We start from the raw sequence: 24,406 nt of genomic DNA, 5'->3' as shown, positions 1-24,406 counted from the left end.
TCTGCCTACAAACAGGTTTTCTTAGCAGTCATGGTTGAATCTGTACATTATTCTTATCTGTGCCTTTAAAAAAATTACTAGTTTTGTCATTTATCTGAAAGCAAGCAAACTAATGATTGACAGATATAGGAAATAATAGTGAAAGAAAAGAGGCACATCAAAGGAAGATACTCCCAAAAGAATTATTAATACATGAGAAACCATTGCGATGCAAACAGCCTGGTACAAAGAGTATAAAATACCCTGCTGTATTTTTATCTGCATGACACCAGTTTCTACAGTGTAAGTTAACAGCCAGTAGGGCTCAGTAAGTTTTCAAAAAGGTCTTGAAACAAACCACCAGGACAAAACCAGTATTCAAATTGCAACACAGTAGTCATGAGAAAGTCATTGTCAGAGATGCTTGTTTTGGGTTGGTTTTTTTTGGCCTTTGAACCAGATGTGTGTCTGTCTCATGCTGCCTTAGGAGAGATTGAAGCTGTGCTTCACAGTGGAAGACAGTAGGCAATAGTTTATACTGTGCCTTCCACTTAGCAGACAAATGCACCATTGGCTCGTGATGTTGCTGTAGAAGCTGCATTTCTGCACTTGCAATCTAATCTTGTTTTTACAAAACACCGAAGATTCTTGCGTTTAATATCACTAGAAGTTATCCCAGAACTTGGGTAAACTTCTGTAAAAACTGGAGAATAACGTACCCCTATTAGCCTGCGTTTAAAATCCCCCCTCGGTGCGTTTGCGGTCCGTGTGTGGGAGTACCTCGGCTCACCGCATGCGGGCCGGGGCGGAACGCGCGCCGCGGTGGCTCCTGCGCCCACCCGGCCCCATAAAGCGGCGGCTCCTGCGCCCACCCGGCCCCATAAAGCGGCGGCCTGCGCCTGCGCCGTTCGCGGTGCTCTCGGGGCGAAGATGGCGGCGTTCTCGGGTACGTGGCGCGGGGACCGCGGGGTGTCGGCCCTAAGGGAGCTTCTCGCCTCTGCCCGCTGGCCCCCGGGCTTTCTGCGGCACCGGGGGGTGCTCCTCGGGCCCTCCGAGCCGGCCCGCGGTAGTGTGTGGCTGACCATGCATCAGGCTGGAGGTTGCGAGGCCTGCGGGGGATGTATGTGCCTCTCCCCGTGTCCTCGGGCTTCTGCAGACCGTGACAAGTGGTTATCGGAATGATTTTGCAGGTTTTATTGCATATGTGGATTCAGCAAAGGGGCTGCTTAGAAGTTAGGCTCGTTCCTCATGCTCATTAGTTTCAGTAACAGGAGGTTTATCACGACTATTTTCTGTGTTCCAGTGAACTGCATAAATGGATTTTATATGAGAAGTTCCGCTGGGCGATGCGGCTTAGCAAACTATATATATTATATAAACTGTGGGTATGTAATAGTAAACTGTAATTCCAGAGTTTACTGTTAGATGAGGAAACATCCTTCCTTATGTCCCCTGTCCCATGCAGATATTTTTACAAGTAGGCAGTCAGCTAAGGTCACGGTTCTGTAAAGTTTTAACGTTAATGTATATGGGGCTTTTAATTTGTTTTTTTTTTAACTGAACTTCTTACGTCTTATCATGAGGGGGAAATGCTGAGTCTTCTTCCTGAGATCTAGAGATCAGTTTGGATGCTACACAGCAGGATTAATTTGGATGTAGTTGAGGAAAATATCATAGTGTCGTTATTTGATTAAATCCTTGTACTTTATATTGAATTAAGCTGTGTGAGTTGGGAGTATTGGAGAAAAATTATGTATGGATCTGTTTCCAACTTGAAATCAGTAGGAATTGATTTTGATTACTATGGGTAACACTTTTTTGCTTATGTCAATTGCCTGCTTTTGTAGGAGTGCAGGCCAGCACTTGAAAATATTAAAGCTTCCTGAAATCACATGACAAAACATGTTTATTATTATTTGTATCATAGCAAATGGAAGATTAACTTTTGGCTGCACACATCCATCTGTGCCAGCCCAGCTCAGTCCATGTGCATGCCGTGTCTGAAACCCAGCATGTGGCAGTGCAGAGTGTGTAAAACCTCTGCTTAGAAAGGTGCATATTTATAGTTAAAGGAATTGATTTAGAGTAACCATATGTACCCAAAGAGATGACCAACAGATAAGTTGTTATTTTGATGGTATGCTACCATCATTTTGGTTGCTTAGGATTCATTTTCTTCTTGTCCTTATTGTATAGCTGCAGGCTTCTTTTGTTTTCCTTTTTGAATACAGAGGATTTGTTTATCAACATACAAACATGTTTCTCCATATTTAACTTGTGTCTGAGGTACAGCCACTTGATAGGAGTTTGCCAGAAGGGGTATCCAAGGAAAAAAACTTTCAAAGATGAATGTAATTAATAACTTTACCAAAATCAAGGCATTGTCATCTTATGTACATTCTGTAAGTGTCTAAGGCAAGATTTAGTGAACTGGAGTCTTTACAGGATACAGGTGTTTTCTATTGTTTGCATCTCAACTGTAGAGAGAATTGGGACATTTGTGGTTAGTGAAGTCTTTCCTGTTGTCTGCATAGGCAGTTTCTGTAAATGTGCAAAGATAAGTACCTTGCCCTTGAAATGGTGCTCTGTTCCCAGTGTGTTTGCTGTGCTGCTATGTCTGTACCTGCCCCTGTGCATGCCTGAGTTACTCTGCTGTACATGAGAACAATCCTCAAAGCTGCCTGTGAGGAGGGGATAATGTTTCTTTTCTGTCAGTGGATGCTGTAGTGCAGGCTGCACATGCTGTTGCCAAAAAAATTAGTTTTCCATGGTTTTGTCTGTAGCTGGAAGTGTTGACACTTGGTAATCTTTTGGGCTGCGTTGAGGTAAATAACACTGCTTGATCATTTCTGCCTTGTCTTACAGAAATGGGTGTTATGCCTGAGATAGCTCAAGCAGTGGAGGAGATGGACTGGCTGTAAGTAGGAGTGTGGCAAGCTCTTAATTTGCCTTTCAGCAGTGTATGACATGCTTCTTAAAGCACCTCTGCTGTCACATTAAAGCAAAGTGAAAGTGTATTTTCCTTTAACTGTCACTGCATCTCATACACTTCTCTTTAGTGTGAAAGACTGAAGAATTCAAATTGTGACTGCAGTGGTAACATTTGAACTTGGACAAGCAGAGCATGACTTCTTATGCTTCAATTCTTTTATTTGACAAAAGGCTCTGTCCCTCTGGTTTATTTATTATGTATCATGGGGTTATTGGATGAAATACTGTCACGTAGTTGATGCTAGTTCAGAACATGTTTTCCAGACTGTGGTCTGTAATTGTGTTTTTCAAACTTAATGCTTGTGTGTCAGTCTTCTAAAAATGTTCTTATTCTTGTGTTTGGTTACTTGTTTGGCCAAATTTTTTTTACTTCAGAGTTTGTTTTGAATTGTCATTCAGAATGTTGTCAATATGGACAAACTTAATGGATGTAGTTCTTCTAATATGAATGGTATTAATTAGCTGTGATTATCTGAAAATGCTGGTTGCATTTAGTTATCTTCACTTCCTTTTCCAGTTTTGAACAGGAATCTTTTAAATGGGGGCTGCATAAGTGGCTTTAAGAAAAAATTCACTTGAAGAAAGGAAGACAAGGAATATATAGTTAATATGTCTCTTTTATGGTTTGGCATAGTGATGTGACATGTAATTCTCTTATCAAGGTGCTGCTGAATCTGCTGCAAGCTAGGAGGAATAGCAGTTACCTGCTTTATCTTGCAGATGACCATGGTTTCTATGAATTTCTGTATAAGTAAAAATTTCTTTTTCTGCTGATGTAGAATATTACCTTGTGTTAATGTGTTCTTTCCTGTAGTCTCCCTACAGATATCCAAGCAGAATCCATCCCACTGATCCTGGGAGGTGGTGATGTGCTTATGGTATGTATGCAGGATAGCCCTACTCATAGAAATCCTGTGCCTTTTAATTGTTGTTTGTATGGTCAATTTTGTTCTTTCCATGTGGGTCCACAGTTAGATTAGCTCTTCTGTCCTACTTCAGCAGAAAGTTCTTCAGCTAAAAAGCCTGTTTGGGTTCCTGGTGTGTTTCCAGCTGTTCTTGCAGATGAAATCTGGGGGTATTAGGCTTCATTTTTTGACTTCTTGACAGGCACTGCCTCATGAGTGAGGGCTGTCTGATCTTACCTACTTTGCTTTTGGCTGCAAATGCCAAAATGTAGGGAACATGGCTGATACTGCCTAAGCCAATGCTGCAGTATCAATAACCTGGAAAGTATCAGATTAGTATGCTTTGTTCATCATCATCATCATTAGATCTATGGATAGATGTTCTTGATTTCATAAACTGAAATAATACTTCCTAAAAAATAAACTTGATTTATCAAAATAGAATTCTAGGACAGTTCTTAAAGTCCTGGTTAAACTCTTATGTTTTTCATCCTATAGGCTGCTGAAACTGGAAGTGGAAAAACTGGTGTAAGTAATCAAATTTAAATGAGTAGAAAGTAAAAGTCTTTAAGTGGTGAGAGGTGGTGTGTATGCACATATGCAGAGAGTATGTGTATATGTGTTTAAGGCATTGTTGGTAATAGTCTTTACCAACATGTATTTAGGAATGTATTTCAGTGTTTCTGGCCCTGGGTATTGCACCCCAAAACAAGGCTGGAAGTAAGTGTATAACTTGTGGAATGAAAGTAGCTTTTCATTTTAGGCTTTCAGCATTCCAGTTATCCAGATTGTTTATGAAACACTGAAAGACCAAATGGAAGGCAAGAAAGGAAAAGCCACAATTAAAACTGGAGGGGGAGGTAAGTTTTTATATGTCACGCTCCTCAAATTTGAAGCTCTGCTAACTCATGTTGATTTTGTAACCTTTCAAAGTAAAGTTAACCTGCCATTAGATAAGTATTTTTTCCATAATTTGGGATAATGTAAATAGAATATCATCATTCAGCACTTCATTAAGCAGTGAATATAAATTTACTGGTGGAATAATGGAAAGAACTGGTGTGTACTGGACTGCAGACTCTTAGTAATGCTCAAATTTTCAGTTTGAGGCTGGCTGATCCACACCTTGGTTTTCAGTGTTCTTCTGAAACCCATGCTAGGTTAGTGCCTTGCAAGATGTGAAGTGGTGGTGTCCATCTTAAAAGAAGGAGTTAAAAAACATCTTCCTGTTGCAGGAATAGGTGAGACCAGCTATGACACCGTGGAGTTGGTTTGGGCTTCTTAAGTGAGCTTGAGCAGAAAGCTCTTCTAGGCTCGAGCGTATTTTTGTGCAGCTGGGGTAACAGTGTAGGATAATTCAATTCTGCTGTGCTGAGTAGAGCTGTTGTGTTCCTTTTGGCACCTGCCTAGGTTTGGAATTGGATAACAACGTCTTGAGTTGTTACAGGTTTATTCTAGTAAACATTGAATTGAGCAGGAAATGCACAGGGCCAGAACTCAGCTATACAGAATGGGTTGTAACCATGATAATACACTCACAGTATTTGAGTGTCTATTTAATTAAGCTTGCAACTGTAAAGCCAATAATCATGTCCAATCTGTGGTATTGATAGATTGGGTTTTATGTAAGTGAACAGTATCTGTATAAACAGCACTCTGAAGATGTTATAGAAATTGTCATCATTGCAACTACTGCTGCACTGGTGACAGTAAAAAAAAAAGAACAAACCATAAAATCCTGCTTGAGAGAATGTAATATGGATACACAAATATACTCAGTAAACCTAATTGAATTTACATCTGGTTTTTTTTTCTTTAAATCATGTATAGATTTTATTACAGCGTGTTGTTAGGCATATGAAAAACGAAGTCAGAAATTTTATGTGCATGTATCTTAGCTCATTAGTAATGACATTTTAGCTCATAGCCTGAAAAATATCTTAATGTAAGCTTGGAACAGAAATGGCAAATGATGCATTTCAAATTTGTTGTTCTTAATGTAGTTTTGGATATTTTCTAGCTGAATTTGATACTAGTTGTGTGGAACTGCCTTATTTTATTAAATTCTTCATTGGTTTCAGTTGCATTTTTAAGTAACTTAATCTGTGTTCTCCTTAATGGAATAATCTAAACTTCCATAGAATTCCTTTGCATTAAGCATATGTGCTCCTCCTTCAAATTGTAGGCCTTCATTTTGAACTCATATGAATTTCATTGGAACAAAACTGTTTCCCCAGAAAATTAAGCTAAACACTGTAGAAAAAATGTGAACTTCTAATTTGAGTTTTCCAGGCTTGCTTTGTTGATTTAATGGTTTTTCTGTTACTGTCTTTCAAACTTAGTGCTCAATAAATGGCAAATGAACCCCTATGACAGAGGATCAGCTTTTGGTGAGTTGTTCTGCTGTTCACTTGAAAACATTTGCTTGGTAAACAAGAATAAAGTAGAGGAAAGCATGCATGAAATTTTCTTTTCAAAGCAGTTAGGCAGTTTATTTAACTAAAATTGTCTTGTAATTTTCAGCAATTGGATCGGATGGTTTGTGTTGTCAAAGCAGAGAGATAAAAGAATGGCATGGATGCAGAGCAACTAGAGGAGTGACTAAAGGTACATGTAAAATGATGTGTTTTGAATACTCTTCCAGAAAAGTTTCAGCTGAAATGCCTGCTTTTCACCCATTGTTAATGTAGATGACTGCATTAAAAACTTTCTATCCATCTGACCAAATTTACTGCTAGCTTAAGACTTTGAAATGAAAATACCTCTGTTTTGTTCTCCTTGTGTTGTAAATTACCTTTTCCCTGATAGTGATGCCTGGAAATGAAACCTTCCCAAAAATACCCCATTAAAATGATAATAGAAAAGCCAACCTTCACTTGAAAGCTTTCAGATCCACAGTATGGAGAAAACCATGTCCCAGATTAGATTCATACCATTTTAGAAGATTGGGCAGTTAGAATATCCAGCCAATATTGTCCAGTTAGAAAGCAGTTGGTTAGGTAATATCCCTGCCAGGGTTCTCCCCCACTGGAGACCTCCACCCTGGTCCTCTAACACTACCTTTATTATAGCTGTGATACATGATACAAAATAAAATGTCCTTGGTAAACTTAACAGGCAAGAGTAAACAAAATTTTAAGAATGCATTGATAAGAGTTTGTTCACTGTGGGAAAGAAAGCTGGAAAAGTACGAGAAGTTATACCTAGACATTTAACAGTCCAGAAAGCTACAAGTACACGGAGAATACATTAAAAGCTGAAAATCTTTAGGCATCATTAGGAGACTTGCGTTGAAGGAGGAAAAGTTGTAACTAATATTCATCAGAATGCATTTTTATTAGGGAATAGTTATATACACAGTACTTTGAGTTGCTTACTCGCTTCACACAGGTGTGTGCATTCAAAAATTTTATGGTTCTGTGGTTGCAGCAATAGTTGAGAAGCCAACCCTAACACTTGACTCAGAAGCAGTCATCCTGATACTCCAGTGGTTCTAGGTGTGTGTTCAGAAAGACCCTAAACAGTCTCCTTTCACGGGGTGTGCAGATAATTCTGTAGTCTGTGTGTACATCACAGCCAGCTGGATGTGCTTCAGGTGGCACAACCAGTTGTTGATGCTGGGGTATGCTGGTGGTCTGGTACTGATTCTGCAGAACGTTGTGTCCTGAGTTTATCGTTCCTGTAGATTCAGTAGGACCACTCTTCTCCCTTATCACTCCTTTGGAGCCTTTCACACACTACCTCTTAGTGTGTACTTTGTCTCTTTTGCCTGCTTTTCTTCATTTCATACATAGGTACACACGCAACCTTCTCACACAAACACAGTAGGGGATTTTATAACACTTTCAGCAGGACTGGGAATGTTAGATTTGTATGGGCTTAGAAGTAGCAAGACTGGACCAGTTTAGTGAATTTGGGTGTTGTATTAGATCCTTTCTTTTTCTTTTAAAGGGAAGTACTATTATGAAGTTTCCTGTCATGACCAAGGCTTGTGCAGAGTTGGTTGGTCAACTGTGCAGGCTTCACTAGATCTGGGTGAGTTTCCTTCTAAAGAACCTATATAGGGTAGTTTTTATATTCACATGGTATGGCTGCAGTCGTGTTCTAATATTGCAGAGAATGGACTCCTTGGGAAGGATCCCAATATCAGAGAGTTGAAAACTTCTTGTATTTTACTTCCTGTAAGGGGAAGTCTTTTGAGGTGGCAGTGTTTTCTTGTCTTCTGTGACTTTCTGCCTTTTATGTCATTTTTTTTAATGAAGGTGCATGGAGACTAGTAAAATCAATAAATCTATGGCTGCAAAAGTACTAGTTTGGTATACATCCAGGTCAGAAGTCTGTAATTAGCACTGTGTATTATTTGTTTACGTGTTAATGTTAGCAATTTCAGTTACTGATACCAAGAGGGAAAAGCATAACCTATCAACCAAAAAATAAAAGCCTACTGTCTTGTCTTCAGGCACTGATAAATTTGGCTTTGGCTTTGGTGGCACTGGTAAGAAATCTCACAACAAGCAATTTGACAGCTATGGTGAGGTAAGCTTAAATTGCATTTGATAGAAATACTATTAAAAGTTTTGCATGTTAGTCTTGTGCTGTTACAATCAACTGTCCTTTGAAATAGTGTCCACTTCTGAGGAAGGTTCACTGGGCAAAAGGACAGTGAAACATTGAAGTATTTTTGGATAAAAGCTTATTAAGAGATTTGACAGAAGCAGTTACAAGCTTGAGACATGATTGTGGTTAGACTGCAATTAGATTGACTCTTATTTAGAAGTTAAAATTTTGCTGTGTGTTACAGGTTAAAAGTTAACTGACCTCTTGAGATTTGTCTTGACTTACTTCAGTTTTAGCTTGAACAATTCAACCCATCTGTATACCTGAGTGAATGTCCAAGTGAGGGCATCGTATTCTGCTTACTAGAAGTTAAAATAGAAGTAATTGCACAACTCTGTAATCTGTCAAAATGCATTATTGAATGCTAATAAAACAGGGTGCACTATTCTGGCTATTGAGTTGGGTTTGCCATTACCTTAATGTGCACTTTTATGGTGTCTGCTGGGAATGTCAGTGGTGGTTTTTGCCTAGTGTACCAGTGGAATTCAGATGTTTAAACATAATTTATATAAATATGGGTGTTACAGCAGAAACTCAAGTCTTTTTGTGGTAATGATTCAATGCCATAAAACTTGCAACTTTTATGACTATTGTAGCTTGTTTAATAGTAACTCTTGAGCTGTTGATTAGAAGCACTGTAATATATAGATGTTATTGAATACCTTTAAAAGATCTCAAGATAATTAAATAAAGCATGTGAGTATACATGACATGCACACAGCAGCATCTTGAAGAGCTAGTCTTTTTTTATAGTCAAAATACAAGTTTCTGATGCCACGTTTGGTGCTCTATGCTTAGATTTACATTGGCTAATAAATACATGGCTAATGTGCTTTTCCATAATGCAGAATACTTCCAGGTAAATGATACTTAAATGTATCATTGTCATTGTGTTTAAAGTAAATTTAAAGCAGCAGTAAATGTTGAATATCTAAGATCAATTGGGCAGTTCACTGAAGATTTGTAATCAAATAAAAATACGCTTTCTGTTTACTGGTCTTACTGAAATAAATTGAACTTGCTTCTTTCAAGAGTCAGCATTTAGTAGGGAGAGGCTGGAAAACTAAAAGCTGACAGAATGCAAGCACTAAGTCTTAATGCACTGAAAATCTCTTAGCTTCACAAACGTTTTTTCTTTTGCAGGAATTCACTATGCATGATACAATTGGGTGCTATCTAGACACAGAAAAAGGGCAAATAAAATTTTCCAAAAATGGTAAGTTTTATTCTCTTTATTTGGAATTTTATTTGGATGCTTTCACTTGGGAGGGAGGGAGGGAGAGGAATGCATAGACTTGGAGAGTCTGACGACTAATCCTACTTTCAGGGAAGGACCTTGGCCTTGCATTTGAAATCCCACCACATATAAGGAACCAGGCACTTTTTGCAGCTTGTGTACTGAAGGTAACAGGAATATTACAGATGTCCAAGATGATTATAATTTTTCTGGGTTTGTTAATGAGCTACTTAAGTATAAAATTTGCATAGCGACTTAATTACTGCAGGTGTATGTGTAAAGTCAGTTTTCTTTGGTTTACCAGTATTCACTACTGAAGTAATAATGTGTGTGTTAGCTTTCACTACCATTTAAGCTAGATGTTTAAATTCAAATTTTAATCTTGAATTTAAAGGTAGAATAGCATGGATAACTAATTCCTAATAATGGTGCCATGGTGTGTGTATTAAACTTTGATATACTGTTACACAACTGATGTAAGCAAATAGCTTGAAAGTCAGATTTCATGTTTCATTTGTTCTGAACTTTAACATTACTGTAGTGTAGTACTACGTCTTTCTGAGTTACTTTTTGAGTCTATCTCTCAAGCAGTAAAGATTTTAGCAAAACATTTCAGTGGTTAGAGAAATGTACAAGTTCAGAAAAAGTGCTTTGGCTTTTTGTTAGCTTTTTTCTGCTTGTTTGGTTGGTTTTAAGTTCCAGCAAGGTTTCAGTGGTAACTTGGGGAAGAGGAATGTGTAAGATGGGAGAAGAAAAGACCTTCCTCATCTCTGTCTGTTTTTTTCATTGTTGAATTGTTTCTCCTTTTATGTGGTCCCTTGAATCTGTTTGTATGACACAATTTTCTTGAAACCTAGAATGCCGAATTGAAATTCAATTTTGGTGAAGAAGATTTCAAGTTTCCACCAAAAGATGGCTATATTGGTCTTTGCAAGGCTCCTGAGGGTAGTGTTGTAAAATCACAACATGCAGGTTAGATTTTACAAACTTCTCTTGTTTCTGTATTCAGGTTGTGTTACAGAGCATCTTTTGATCCCTTTAGTTGCTATCAGAAAGGTCTTGAACATAGCAGTAATAAAGACATATTGATACTTCTTTTAAAGTACACCAGATTTTCTTAATCTTAAACCACCAACAATCTTCAATATTTCAAATTTAGAAATGCATCAGATAAAAGAAGTCCATCTCAGTTTTCCAACAGTGTTATTATAAAAATAAATGTGGATCTTTATGTTCAGGAATAGAATGGATAATCCTGCATGACCAGTACACCCACTTATAATTTTTGAACATTATTCTGAAGTTATTCATAATTGAGAGAGCAATCACATCACCTTTTAATGGAGCATTTCAAATTATGAGGTTTTAATTACTAATAGAAAATACAAATTTGCTTCCAGTAAAAGATCTCAGAACAGGAATGTAGTTTGTATTAATGGTGATTTTTTTTTTTCCCACTTAGGAAGTGCGCAAGTGGTTCAAGCACAGAACCTTCCAAATGCTCCAAAAGCATTGATTGTAGAACCTTCAAGAGAGCTGGCAGAACAAACTTTGAACAATGTGAAGCAGTTCAAAAAATATGTTGATAATCCCAAATTAAGGTAATAGTGTATGTTAGTTGCATTTATGGTACTTTCCATGGATGTAACTTCACAGGGAGATGGGGGAGTTCCACTTTGTAGCTAAGTGAATCATAATCTGCAGTGTTGCTGATAATAGTATCAGTAATAATCTGCTACCAACCGACCTTTTGACTTCGCAACTACAGTTAGACCACTTAAGGGTTTTTGCAGGGGGGGTTGGTGTGTTTTATCTGTGGACTGCCTTTTTCTCAAAGGCAAATTCAGTGGGTAGGGGGTTTTTTTTTCACTTATCAGTGATAACTAGTATGATACTTCACATGCTTTTCTTGACTAAGAACATCATCTGCTTAATGCCCTTCTTTCCTAAACATTTTCCTATGTCCCCATCTCCCTCTGCCCCCTCATTTTGTTTTTCATCTCCATCAAATAGTTATATAGTGTCTGTTATCTACAAGACAAATTACCATGGAGATAAAATTCTCAAAAATGAATCATCTACAAGTTTCTTTGGTTTAAAGTTGTCTCTGTATTGACTGTACTTCTAAAACTTAAACATTTCCCTATTCTAAACTGCAGTCTGTTTACAAGAGTGCATTTACTAGAATTGCTGAGGACTAAGCAATGGGAATAGGCAAGCTACAGTGGAAGATGCATTTCATTTACTGTTATTTGCATTTCTAACTTTCAAGAACACAGGAAACTTTATTAAACTAAGTTACATAATTCTTGAGATTTTTAACATTTTTTGTAAGATTAAATTGGTTAAGGTGCTGATGTGATTAATACAATAGCGATGAAGTAATCACACTCAAATACAGCTTGGACACAAAGTTTTCACTTGAATTGAAATACAGTACACTACATATGAAGGGATGAATTTCAAAATTGATTTTTTTCCATTATTCTTAAAATTACTGTTCAGAGCTATTAATTGTCAGCTATCAATAAAAGAATGAGTCTTCAGACAGATATTTAATATACCTTCTGAATATAATAAATGGGTAAATGTCAAATATATTAATGTAATTTTAGGGAACTGCTGATTATTGGTGGAGTTGCTGCAAGAGATCAACTCTCTGTACTGGAACAAGGCGTAAGTTGTATTTTTTTCGTATGATTTAATAGTTTGGGTTCCAAATAACTCATGATGTTGCTAGAGAATAGTAATGGTGCTTCTTGTAACTCATGTTATTGACTGCACATTTTCTTTTTAACATTTTTTATTATTATTATTATTACAAGCTCATGTTGCAGCAGTCTAGTAGTTGTTCCTTTACTTCGATGTCAATACAAGTGCTTACAGTACTTAGTCAAATTCTGTTGAAGCCTGAATACTCCAGAAAATCTTAAAATAAAGGTTTAACTGTTTACCATTTGTCCTTAACCAACAAGACAGTTTTCCTAGTAACTTCTGTTCCATGTTTTTGTGAATAAAAATAGTCTACAGTTATCAAGGTGAACCTACACTACAGACCAGTCCTACGTAGAAGGAAGTGGTCTGGCTTCAGCAGCATGGATTGTGCAATCGATTCAATGACAGTGTAGGGAGAACAGAGTCACAGAGTCTTTTTTTTGAGACTCCCTTCTAGAAGTGAAAACACATCACTATCGATAAATTTTCTAGTGGTTCTAGCTGCCAAAGTACAAACTTTCTTCTAAGCCTACTTGAACTGGAAGATTATTAGACTTCCATGTGAGTGCTAAATTCTTGATTGTAAACCCTTTTGTCTGGCAAAATCTTAAGTTATTTCTATACTTGATAGACTTTGTATCCTTCCGCCATGAGAAGAGTTAAATTTTTTTTATCCCCGTTTAAAAACAAATTTGTTTGTTGGCTTTAAATAACAAAATTACACAGAGCTTGGGATTTAGGGAAGGGAAAAAGGGCCACAGCACTTCCCAAAAAAAGGGAAGACTTCCTCCCTAAGGTGTAGATTCTGCTAATGAAATGCCTGTTGAACCAAAATGCAGGTTGCCCAGACAGGAGGTTGTAGGATCCCTTTCCAAAAGGGTACTGAAAATTGTGCTTGGCAGCTATCTAATGTAACTTGGAAATTGTCCTTGACTGGCATGTTAAAGTGGGAGTGGAGACCAGATGATCTCGAGATTCCACCAACTCAAATTAATCTAGGATTTTATGAAGTTACAATTAATAGTGGATAAAGCATTATACTGATAATTCTCTCACAGTGTTAAGCTTAGATAAAACTTGTAATGCCTCTAGTTAGTTACAGGACCAACTCATACTCTTTATGTATTTCAAAGGTGGATATTGTTGTTGGAACTCCTGGAAGGCTGGATGACCTGGTTGCAACGGGGAAGATTAATTTATCTCAAGTTAGATTCCTGGTTCTGGATGAAGCTGTATGTAGAGAACTAAGTGCTACTTAAATTCTGTTCTTAAATGCAGTATGATATTTGCAAAAAAGAGTCAGTGAAATGTGATTGTTCTATAGTATTTGATAGTTCAGTGGAACAGTTAGATACCTACACTGTTCCACCTTAATCCTCTCACTGTTTGTAACCACAGTAACCTACTTTTTTTTTCCCCTCGCCCTCATAGCCTCTCTGTTAAATCTGTTTGGAATTTTTCTGGTAGAGAAATATATTTCAAATTATATTTACAGGGCATTGAAGTCTGTCCCTGTCACTGCAGGGAACTCAAAGGACAAAGACAAAAATATAACTGTTAGTTAACCTAGTAGGTCTTGAGGCCAGTGAATGTTGTACTCAATGTGCTGTGAAGTAAGTGCATCTCTCTGATCTGTTGTAGTACAACTGAATATTCACAAAGATTAAATACCTTGGGGTGTTAGCTAGGAGTAGCTGCTGAGCTTCTTGTGAAGCACAGCAGCTATACTATAAATACTCCATATTTTTACTGGGTTTTTTCTCCTCAGTAATAATATCCCTGCCATGCATTGACCTGTCCAGCTAATTAAAAGCAAGAAGTTCTGAGACTATAAGTGTATTGCTTATCTAACTCAAGTGTAAAGACTGAGAAATGAGGGAGATTTGCAGCTTCATCTCTTTTATTTCATCCCCACATTAGGATGGCCTTCTCCTCCAAGGTTATTCAGATTTCATCAACAGGATCCACAGTCAGATTCCTCAGATAACCTCAGATGGAAAGAGACTTCAGGTATAAAATATTTGTGGTTTGGATTTTTTTTGTTGTGGTCTTTGTTTGTTTTGTTCACTTGGATATTTTTTTGTGTGTGGTGTGCTCCGCTTTCAGTTGTTGTCTATTATTTGGCATGGAGCATGCTTTTTTGGAGTTTGATAAAGCTCTTGTCCAAAACTTAACACTTGTTCAGTGAGTTCACTAATTGCCTGTGAATGTGTATTTTTCGGATTCCAGATATTGAAGCCTAGGGTTCAGCAGTTTTGAGTTTAATTGGAATTATTTATATATAAATGTATCAAAACATGACTGACTACATACTTCATGATTCCTAATATGTTAATAATCTTGATTCATCAGCTTTCAATAGTTCAGCATTCTTCCTACTAAATGATGGGGTCTTTGTAAGAGAATAGTTAAGCAACTTACTTGTTGCCTTGACTCTTGCCAGCTGAGTGGTTCCTGTGATGAGGAAATCCAGTCAGGGACTCTTCATTATGCTATGTTATGCTATTCAACTGTATAACATTCTTCCAGTTCTATTCCCATCTTTTTGGGCTGGGAGGATCTTATTTCAGTGGTATCCATATGACTCTCTTCTTCTCAGGTGATTGTGTGCTCTGCAACACTGCATTCTTTTGATGTGAAAAAGCTATCTGAAAAGATCATGCATTTTCCCACCTGGGTTGATTTGAAAGGAGAAGATTCTGTCCCTGAAACTGTACACCATGTAGTTGTGCCTGTAAATCCAAAAGCTGATAAGCTCTGGGAAAGGCTTGGCAAGAATCATATCAGAGTAAGTAAAACTTCAGGTTATTTGTCCATATTTACTAATTTAACCTTCAGAACAGGGACCTAGTGTTGAAGGATCTCTGCTGGCTATTGAAACAGCTTAATCTGAAATGGTTTGTTCCATGATAGTCAGCATCATATCAGTGATGTCATAACACTGTTTCTGAACAGCTCAGTGTTACAGACATGTGATTGAGGAGGAGCTTAATAGAGAAACAGACTATCTGCACAGAGAACAGTGGCACTGTGCTTCTTCACTCAGCTAATGGTCTGTGGTACTTAGTACCTCTTTTCTGACTGGGCAGGAAGAAATAAACCTGCCAGGATGGATCATTCTATGAGGTAGTTCAGTCTTGAACCCATGTGAGATGAGCAGTTTTTAGAGGAATGGATTTCATGTCAGACTGCATTTGGGACTCTAAATTCTACATTCACCAGACACCTATTCATGTGAGAAGGTGGTCGTTGTTCAGGTCTTTAGTATTCAGGTTCTGAATAACCTTGGACCGTATTTTGTTCTTGGCAACTCTGATGCAGTTACAAGTCTAGGTTTTCTTAACCCCTCTTTGTCTCTGGAATCTCTGTCACATGTTGTTACTAAGACTTAATGAAAAGGTACTATGAGTTTATTTTTCTTGGGTTTACAGTTCATTTCTGATTCAGCCTAGCATAGGGAAAAAGATAAGAAACTACTCTTTGTGATTTAGCCATATTTGACAATGCCTTTTGATTCGGGTTTGTTTGGGATTTTTTAATTCTTCACTTTGTTCAAAGGTGTTTTCTGGCCAGTGTCTACATAAATAATTTTAATTTCCTTTTTTATGAATGAGTTTTGTGGGCTTAAACTCAAGACTTTCCTTTAGCTAAAGGCAGATTAACTTGGCTGGTGGATGAGCAGAATGCTAAGATTACTTTAAAACTTTGATTTCTTCCTAGTTATAAGTCAATGGAGTTAAGTATTTCTCTGTGAAGAGTGGACTAACGACTTGGGGGGTTTTTTTGTGTTTGTCCTTAGACTGATGAAGTACATGCAAAAGACAATACACGACCTGGCGCTAACACTCCAGGTAATCAGCAACACTAAGAAATAGCTTGTGAAATTTTTGCGAATGTTTTGAAGTAAAGGTAAATTTTAGTAGTTAACTGGCCTTGAGTCATGTTCCTCCCAAAATTTTATTTCTATATTCTCATAGTCCTTAAGAGAAATGTATTTCTGTAATTGGGGAGTGGGAAAGAAACTTGAATATATATTTTGCGGATTTGTAGACAAGTGTTTGTTGGTCTGTATAAAAAACCTGAAACTTCTGAGTGGTTTTGTTCTTTCTGTATTATATCACCTTGGAATATGGGAGCATTGAGGGGAGAGGTAGAAATTGAAGGTTTACCTTACTTGCTCTAACAATAAAAGTTTTAACTGTCTACTGGAAGGCTAGGGAACTTTAAAGGTATGCAGTTCAAAGGTTCTTCATGTTTTTAAACAGTTTGAGTGAAATAACTTCTTCATTTTTATTTAGAAATGTGGTCTGAAGCTATTAAAATTCTAAAAGGAGAATACACTGTTCGGGCAATCAAAGAGCACAAGATGGACCAAGCCATTATTTTCTGCAGGACTAAAATAGACTGTGATAATATGGAGCAGTACTTCATCCAACAGGGTGGAGGTAATGCTTTCATGTTAACCTTACTCTGCTCACTTTTCTCACTTCGTGTTGTTTCAACACCAAAATTGTATGATGAGGTCACCAGTACTAGGACACAGCACAAATAAAATTGTGCTTCAGTTTTTTTATGTACTGACTGAGCATAAAGTTCAGGGTTTGGTAGCAGGCAGCTGCAGGGGTGCTGTTTGTGAAAGAAAGCAATGAACTGTCCTGTACCTGTTCCAGACAGTTCTGAAATGGATAGAAACCCATCATGCACCAAAATTTGAACCAGTGAGAAGAGTATATGGTGCCTCTGCTGAAATATATTAGTAAAATTGATAGCTGGTAAGGGCAAGAGACATGGGAAGAAATATGTGTATACAAATATATATACATAAGGAGACACAGAAGGAGAAATGTGGAAGAAAACGGGAACAGTGAAAGGGGATGTGTGTGGAGAAGGGTGAAGAACAGATACTTGAAGAAATGGGGAAATTTAGAGGAGGAAGGCGTAAGGAGAAATGCCTGCACAGACCTGCTCCAGGGAGGAGGGTGGAAGGGTATTTAACTATTTGTCTTGGGTATTTTTCCCCCTCACCAATGCCTGGGGGGGGAAATTTTTCGCCCGTGAAAATTTTTTCTGGTTCTGTATCATAACTTATGTGTGATGTTATTAATGCATACAAACTCTTTCAGGTCCAGATAGGAAGGGGCATCAATTCTCATGTGTCTGTCTGCATGGTGATAGAAAACCTCAAGAAAGAAAGCAAAACCTGGAAAGATTTAAGGTGATGCAGCAGATTCTTGAAGGCTTTTTCCTCACCTCCCAGTATCTGAATTCATATGTTAATTTGTGTTCCTAGTTCTCCATTTAAATTAAATTGCAGTCAAATGCTGTATGTCCCACTTCCTGAAACTGTGAGGCACACTTTCTGTAGCTGGAAGTCTGTACTGGTAATCAAAATTACCTTTGTGAGTTTGAATTGAGAAGATAGTAGGCTTATTTTAAAATAAAAACCTAACTTTAAACTCTGTAGCAATTACATTGTTTTTTAAAGTCTTTAGTACTTGATTTCTAAAAAAAAAGTTACTAAAATATTACAGTTCAGTTTTGATTAGGCTAGGCTGTTTGTTGATTTTTGCTTGCATTATGCTGTTGGGGAAAGAAACAAGGATGTAAATTGACCAAGCTACTCATGGGTTTATTTGAAGTGTTCTTAAATGTACAGAGCCACTTCAAGGTGAAGAAGTGCAGAGGACTGTGGTTTCACTGCCTGGGATTTTGCTTTAGCACAACACTTCATTACAACTCTGTTTTTGCAGAGAGGAGATGTCCGTTTCTTGATCTGCACGGATGTTGCTGCTAGAGGAATTGATATTCACGGTGTTCCATATGGTAAGACATAACTCCTTAAACTTAAGCTGTTGAATTGCATTAGAGCTTCAATATATTTGCACTCCTGTCCACTAGTTAAAATAAATGTGACCTATGGCATAATTTTAAAAGATAAAGATATTAAAGGATTTAAACTAGGCAGTATTTAATTTGTTTGTTCACCATAAGTTCTCAAATACCTGCTGATATTCTGCATTTTTGGGAATTGTTCATTTGGTTTTCCATTCTTGCCAAAGAGTAATCAGGGAGAAAACAGTTGGAGAGTGAAAGCTTTATTGCAGATATTGCAAGTTACACCTGTAACTGTTGTAATAGACTATAAAGTATGTACATAGGCTAAGGAGAGGATTTGCAGCAATCAAAATCATACTTATTTTAGGTGTCTGATCTTGACTTTAGCTCATATACTAAAAAAAAAAAAATCTCGTGTTCTTTATGGATTGTGTCTTACACAGTTATCAATGTGACACTCCCTGATGAAAAACAGAACTATGTTCACCGAATTGGGAGAGTAGGCAGAGCAGAGAGGTACGTGTGTGTTCAGAGCAGTCACCAGGTTTTCTTGATTTTGTTGTTGTTGTTATTGTTTCACAAGTTGGCAATAGTTACTGAAATACATTTCTCCCTCCCTTCTCCCCTAATATTTCAGGATGGGTTTGGCAATCTCCCTTGTGGCAAAAGAGAAAGAAAAGGTAATTATACTCCAAAGCAAAGATGAGCAGACATTATTCACTGAAGATCTATCCACAGCTGCTATCTGACATTCATATCCTGCACTGAAATATCGTTTATTTGTCTGTGCTCAATTGAAAGACATCTTAAACATATTCCTGAATTCTTTTTCATGCTGTAATTAGTCAAAATGAATGTACCTAAACTCTATTTCACAAAGTTTAGAAGTTGTTCTCCATTATTTCTAGGTTTGGTATCATGTATGCAGTAGCCGTGGAAAAGGGTGTTACAACACAAGACTGAAGGAAGAAGGAGGTTGTACCATATGGTACAATGAGATGCAGGTAAGCATTTTGCTTAAATGTTCCCTAATTCCTCTAAAAGACTTAGGAATAAAGTTCTTGTTTCACCTGTGTAGTTGAAGTACAAAGCTAGTCTTAGGGTGTTTATAACCTTTGATTCCATTTGAAGAAAAAAAATAAAAAACTTCTCAAGTTATATGTTCTTTAAGTTGTTTAATTATAAAAGCTTATTTTAATATTCACAGCCAATTCTGTTGGAGTCTTACTTTCAGCTTCCCTATAGTCTTCTTAATCAAAATCTGTTAAGATTTAGAGGATGTTAGTTACACACTTCTGTTTGGATGGTTTGTTGCAAAACTGTAAGTAACTTAAAACTGTTGTTTCTCTGACCTGGAAATAGTTTGTCTCTTAAGTAGGTTTTCATTGGGGTTTGTATACCAACTTTGAATGCTTGTTAAAAAGCTATACTTCCCTTCTTTCTCCAATGAACAAGGGTATATACATCATCTGGGGTAAAATAAGCTTGAACTATGAGCTCTTTATTATAAATTAGCCTCATTCATACAAGTAGGGTAGCATATGAAATAAAGACTTCTAGGTAGGGTAAAAACATTTTGAAATTGGAACTGAACTTATATAGTCTGAACTAATAAAAATGTGTTAGTCTTCAGCATCTGTGACCAAATTGTTTTCTGTGTACCATCCCTGTTCAAACTACTCAAATGTGACTGTTGAGAACACTAGTTTGACTAGTCTTGGATCATAAGAGTACTTAAAGACTTCTTGGGGTTTTTTTTCTCTTAGTTGCTGGGGGAGATTGAAGAACACTTAAACTGCACTATTGCCCAAGTTGAACCAGACATAAAAGTACCGGTGGATGATTTTGATGGGAAAGTTACATATGGGCAGAAAAGAGCTCTGGGTGGTAAGCAATGACCTACTCTCAAGTTCCCTTGCTATGCAGTGCTGTTTCCTTGTCTCCTGTGTAACTACAGAATAATAATAAATAAATAATATATTATAAATAAATGGATTATAAAAAGCTGCTAGTTCTTTGCTATCTTCTGCATTTGTTACATGCAGCCTGTGGGTTGCAAGTGAGAAGGGTATGTGTATACCTGTTTTGGTTTGTGCTTTTTTTTAACAAAGTAATTAATTTTAACTTTCTGAATGACTGTGGTTGAGCATTATTAGTTCTGCTGAAAAATGGCTTTGAACACGTAATTTAGATTGTGTCTCTTTTGGCAGGTGGACTGTATAAAGGCCATGTGGATGTTCTGGCACCTACAGTACAAGAGCTGGCTGCCCTTGAAAAGGAGGCTCAGACATCTTTCTTGCATCTTGGCTATCTTCCTAACCAGCTGTTCAGAACATTCTGATTGTGCCACAGTAGGGAGAAGGCTTGAGTTAATAAAGGCTCTGCCCTGCAAATACAAAAATCCCACACTGTCTCTGAGTAGAGGTAGTTAGAAAGTAATTAAAACTAAATATACTTCTTGCATGATGAACAGAGTGTTCAGCACTGTTGAGTTAGCTGCTCTCTTAACAAAATAAAACAAGTTAAAGATGAAATGGTTTTGTTTGGTTTTTTGCCTTAACAGATTAATTTGCAGAATCATTCTTTTCACTGTTTGTTGATTTATTAAGAGTACCAGAGTAGTTAAGCAAATCTGGGAGGAGAGTTATATATTTGTATTTATTTATATTTAAAATTATTTAACTATTTGTGTATTGTAAATTTTTAATGCTGGACTGACTAAAGATAGATTCATATTCATTCAGACAGTTGTTTATATTTAAGAGACTAAATAAGAAAAAAAACAGACCTAAAGTATGTATCTGAAGCTCTTTGTTACCTTAAACCTCTACATCTAGGCTGGTAATTGCGTTTTGATTCTGTAGTTCCAGACTTCTCAAAGTTAATGTTTCTTAAATGTCTCAAATGGATCTTGTACAAAGATTTCTACAATACTCTTGAATTCATAGGGGAGTACCATGCAAATACCAAGGCAGTTCATAAAACTGCAGGAAAAGCTTTTTCATGCAGCAGTATAGGTTGAAGTATTTAATGCCTCTTGTGGTGCTTTCAGACAGGTTGAATTTATTCAGATCAAACTACTGTAGTCAAATGTGGCTTTTTTTTTATTTTTAGCTTTTTTTCCTCCAGAGACTTTTCTAATGATAATTAGAAATTTCAGTGACTTTGCATGCAAATTGTCATTCAGAATATCTCAGGTCATTGGGAATGCCAGACAACCACAAATCAAAGTAAGCTTTTGTCTTCCTTGTGAAGTTGTCTTCTCACAGAACGTTCCATCGCCTTGCAAAAGTCAGTGAAAATCAATTTAAAATCAGGTTGAGCAAATAATTATTTGTAGTGTTACCTGGAGAGGGCAGACTGAGAGACCCAGGGATTGTAATAGAAAACATAGATGTCTCATTAATTTAAAAAAGTATTGCATTTACAGCAATTTATGTGATGCTATTAGATCCTGAGGGGAGGGGAGGTTACATGGGATGCTTATCATTAGAACTTGGGAAGGAAAGTTCTACCATGTGTTGCATTGGTCTTGTCAGACAAGAGTAATGAAATCTGTCAACCACAAGTCAATCAAAATTAATTTATTGCAATGCCTAAAATCATTAAGATGCAGAAGGAATCAGATCATTCATGTTTGCCAGTTGAAGCTGAGATGAAAACCAGTTTCATCTAGTTTAGACATATATCTTGGGAAATATTTTTAAGTCACAGGAAAATGGTGGACAGATGGAATCAAAGGCTTAGAAGCATTGATCTTTTTTTTTTAAATGTGACATTCTAAATTTGCTACATGTTCCAAGTGATGATATCTTGTAAGATTTGCTGTTGGGTATCCAAACTTCAGTGAATAATTACAAATTGTGACTATTTAGGACTGAAAAAAAAAGATGCTAAAAATGAAAATTGCTTTAGGAATATAACCTAGGTATGCCAATTCTTACGTAAAATTTGTATTTTCTTGGTGCTGGAGCTGAAATTACTACAATGACCTGATGTATACTTGCTTTCAGAAGGGTTTTGCTGATATGCCTTCAAATGCAGTAGCATGAAAGAGGTACCGGGGGACTTTCTGGTTGAGAGACTTTAAAGGTTGTGTGAGATGTCAAGAACTTAACTGTATGTTGTGCTAAATGGCAGAAAATCCCCACTGCCCTGATCAGTAATCTCTAGGAAAAGTGTTTAGGTAAGATGGCATATAAAAGGTAGCAATTGTTTCAAGGGATCTGGTCTGGGGGTTTTATATTCCAGTTACTGCTGTCTTAAACCACTAAGATGGACTTACTGGAAAACTTTGCATTTTTTCAGAAAGCAAGTAAGGCTATTTAAAAAAAAAAAAAATCTTAGAAAACAAGAAACAGCAAATTAATTTCAGACCACTTTCCCTGATATGATGTTCCCTGCCTCTTATTTTTATTTGTAAATGAATGTGCCTTTTTACACCTAGTAAGTGATAAGCCATATCTAGTTAGATTAGCACGATTCCAGTTAAAACCTTTAACTGTCTCTCTTGAACCAAGCACTGACTTGCTTTCACACCAGTCAAGAAGCTATGGTGATGTTCTTGTACTGGAAGTTAAAAGTAAACCGATACCTAAAAAGAATTTCTCAGCATCAGGTGATGTTGTACATCCCATGGGAATGTTCCAAGTGATATGCAAAGAAAAAGTTCTCTTGTAGAAATCAAGTTGCCTGATTTTTGTCTGTATCCCTAAATGTAGATGTGCGTGTGGGCTGTTCGGCACGTGGGTCCGGGGTGGGTGGAGGTTCCCGGGGTGCCTCGGCTGCTCGTGGCTCGCTGAGCAGCCGGTGTCTGCCTCGTGGTGGTGCTCATGTCTCGCCAAAGGCCTTTCCTACCCAGCCTGCTGCTTCCAACTGGGTCAATTACATTCTCCCTATTTTTTTTTCTCTCTAGAAACAAACAAACTCCTAAACAGCAAAAGAACTTAAAGCTGTTAGAGCTGTTTGTGTGGAGCACAAACTCACAATGAAAGGCCCTTGCTTCACTGCCTGACTTCTTGTCGAAGCTTGAATAAACATGCCGTGTGAGCTGTTCAGATTGTTAATCCACTAACTTCTGCTTTAAAGGACTTGTTCCTTGTCTAGGTACAAAGCTAATTCTTGCTACTGTACATGTCAAAACTGTGTTTATTTTTATTCTCAGTGCTGATTTCTAGGGCTCACAAACTGAAAACAGAACCAAAAAATAGGCTTTCATAAGAGCCCCTGACAATATTTGTTGCAATTTGCTGGCTTTAAAATTGTGTAAGAAAATCCAGTGTAGGTACTCTTGCTGGGCTTCAGCTTTTCTGACCAAAAGGAAGGAATATGGGAAATTCAAGATTAGCCTGAGAAAAATGAACAAAATATTAATTCTAGCATTAACTTTTTTTTCCTAGTTATATTTTAATAATACCTATAAAGTTGGCTTAGGGAGAGACTTTTGTTTGGTTTTTCGAGTTTATCGCTTGCTTATTGAAGTACCCTTGTTCTATAGCTTTGTATTTTTGACTAATTTGCTTTAGCACAATGTCTTTGAGAGAACTCACATTCTTATTGGATGATTAACTATTCATTTATAACTACTTGTAGTAATCTTTCTTTGTTTTCCTTTACACTCCCATAAAGGTTCCTTTTATGGAAGGGAAAAGGATACAGATGGTGTTTGCCACTCAGTGTCCAAACTGCTGAGCTGGGGCCCCCTTTTAGCAAGCTCCAAAGGCAGGACGACTTTGCTGGTCTCTTATGCTTTAAGTATGGTTCTGTTTTGCTACTGTGAAAGCAGACAAAATTGCTGCTGGCAACGCAGACTTGTACTCTAGTCTTCTCATGTTTATGGAATCACACATACAAATAAACGTGCCCGGTCTGTTTGAAGAGGTAATTGGCCTGTGGTCACTACCATATGTGAATATCTGTAAAATGTAGTAAGCTGGGCTCCTGCTTAACCCAGTTAGCAAAATAGCTGTGTCTCGAGTAGATTAGATACATGTAAGAAGGGAAAAATGGGTGCAAGATTCAAAGGATGAGCTTTACCAAGGAGTGTGTAATCCTCTGCCCTGCACCTGTGTTTGTAGGTAGGGAAAAGTGTAATAGCTAGGGTCACTTTGAGAAACCCTTTGTCATT

General features: G+C 37.3%; 1 protein-coding gene across 1 annotated transcript; it reads left to right on the top strand.

Moving 5' to 3' along the window:
- The first annotated feature begins 864 nt into the window (after positions 1-864).
- Positions 865-20,813, top strand: DDX1 (DEAD-box helicase 1). Its single transcript, XM_042032952.1, has 26 exons — positions 865-925; positions 2,845-2,896; positions 3,785-3,848; positions 4,374-4,403; positions 4,639-4,735; positions 6,218-6,265; positions 6,399-6,482; positions 7,827-7,910; positions 8,335-8,411; positions 9,636-9,708; positions 9,820-9,896; positions 10,587-10,701; positions 11,192-11,330; positions 12,345-12,405; positions 13,578-13,676; positions 14,365-14,454; positions 15,044-15,232; positions 16,244-16,295; positions 16,743-16,889; positions 17,568-17,659; positions 18,195-18,267; positions 18,723-18,795; positions 18,917-18,959; positions 19,188-19,283; positions 20,046-20,166; positions 20,490-20,813. Exons 1-26 carry the CDS (start codon positions 910-912, stop codon positions 20,618-20,620), a joined length of 2,223 nt encoding a protein of 740 aa, XP_041888886.1. The 5' UTR covers positions 865-909; the 3' UTR covers positions 20,621-20,813.
- The last annotated feature ends 3,593 nt before the right edge of the window (positions 20,814-24,406 follow it).

Source organism: Corvus kubaryi, unplaced genomic scaffold (genome assembly GCF_017639235.1).
Source record: "Corvus kubaryi isolate FWS band 111438036 unplaced genomic scaffold, C.kubaryi_AGA036_p1.0 37354, whole genome shotgun sequence".
Lineage (NCBI taxonomy): Eukaryota > Metazoa > Chordata > Aves > Passeriformes > Corvidae > Corvus > Corvus kubaryi.
Note: the sequence above shows the minus strand (reverse complement) of the source record. Positions and strands in the feature narration are given on the sequence as shown.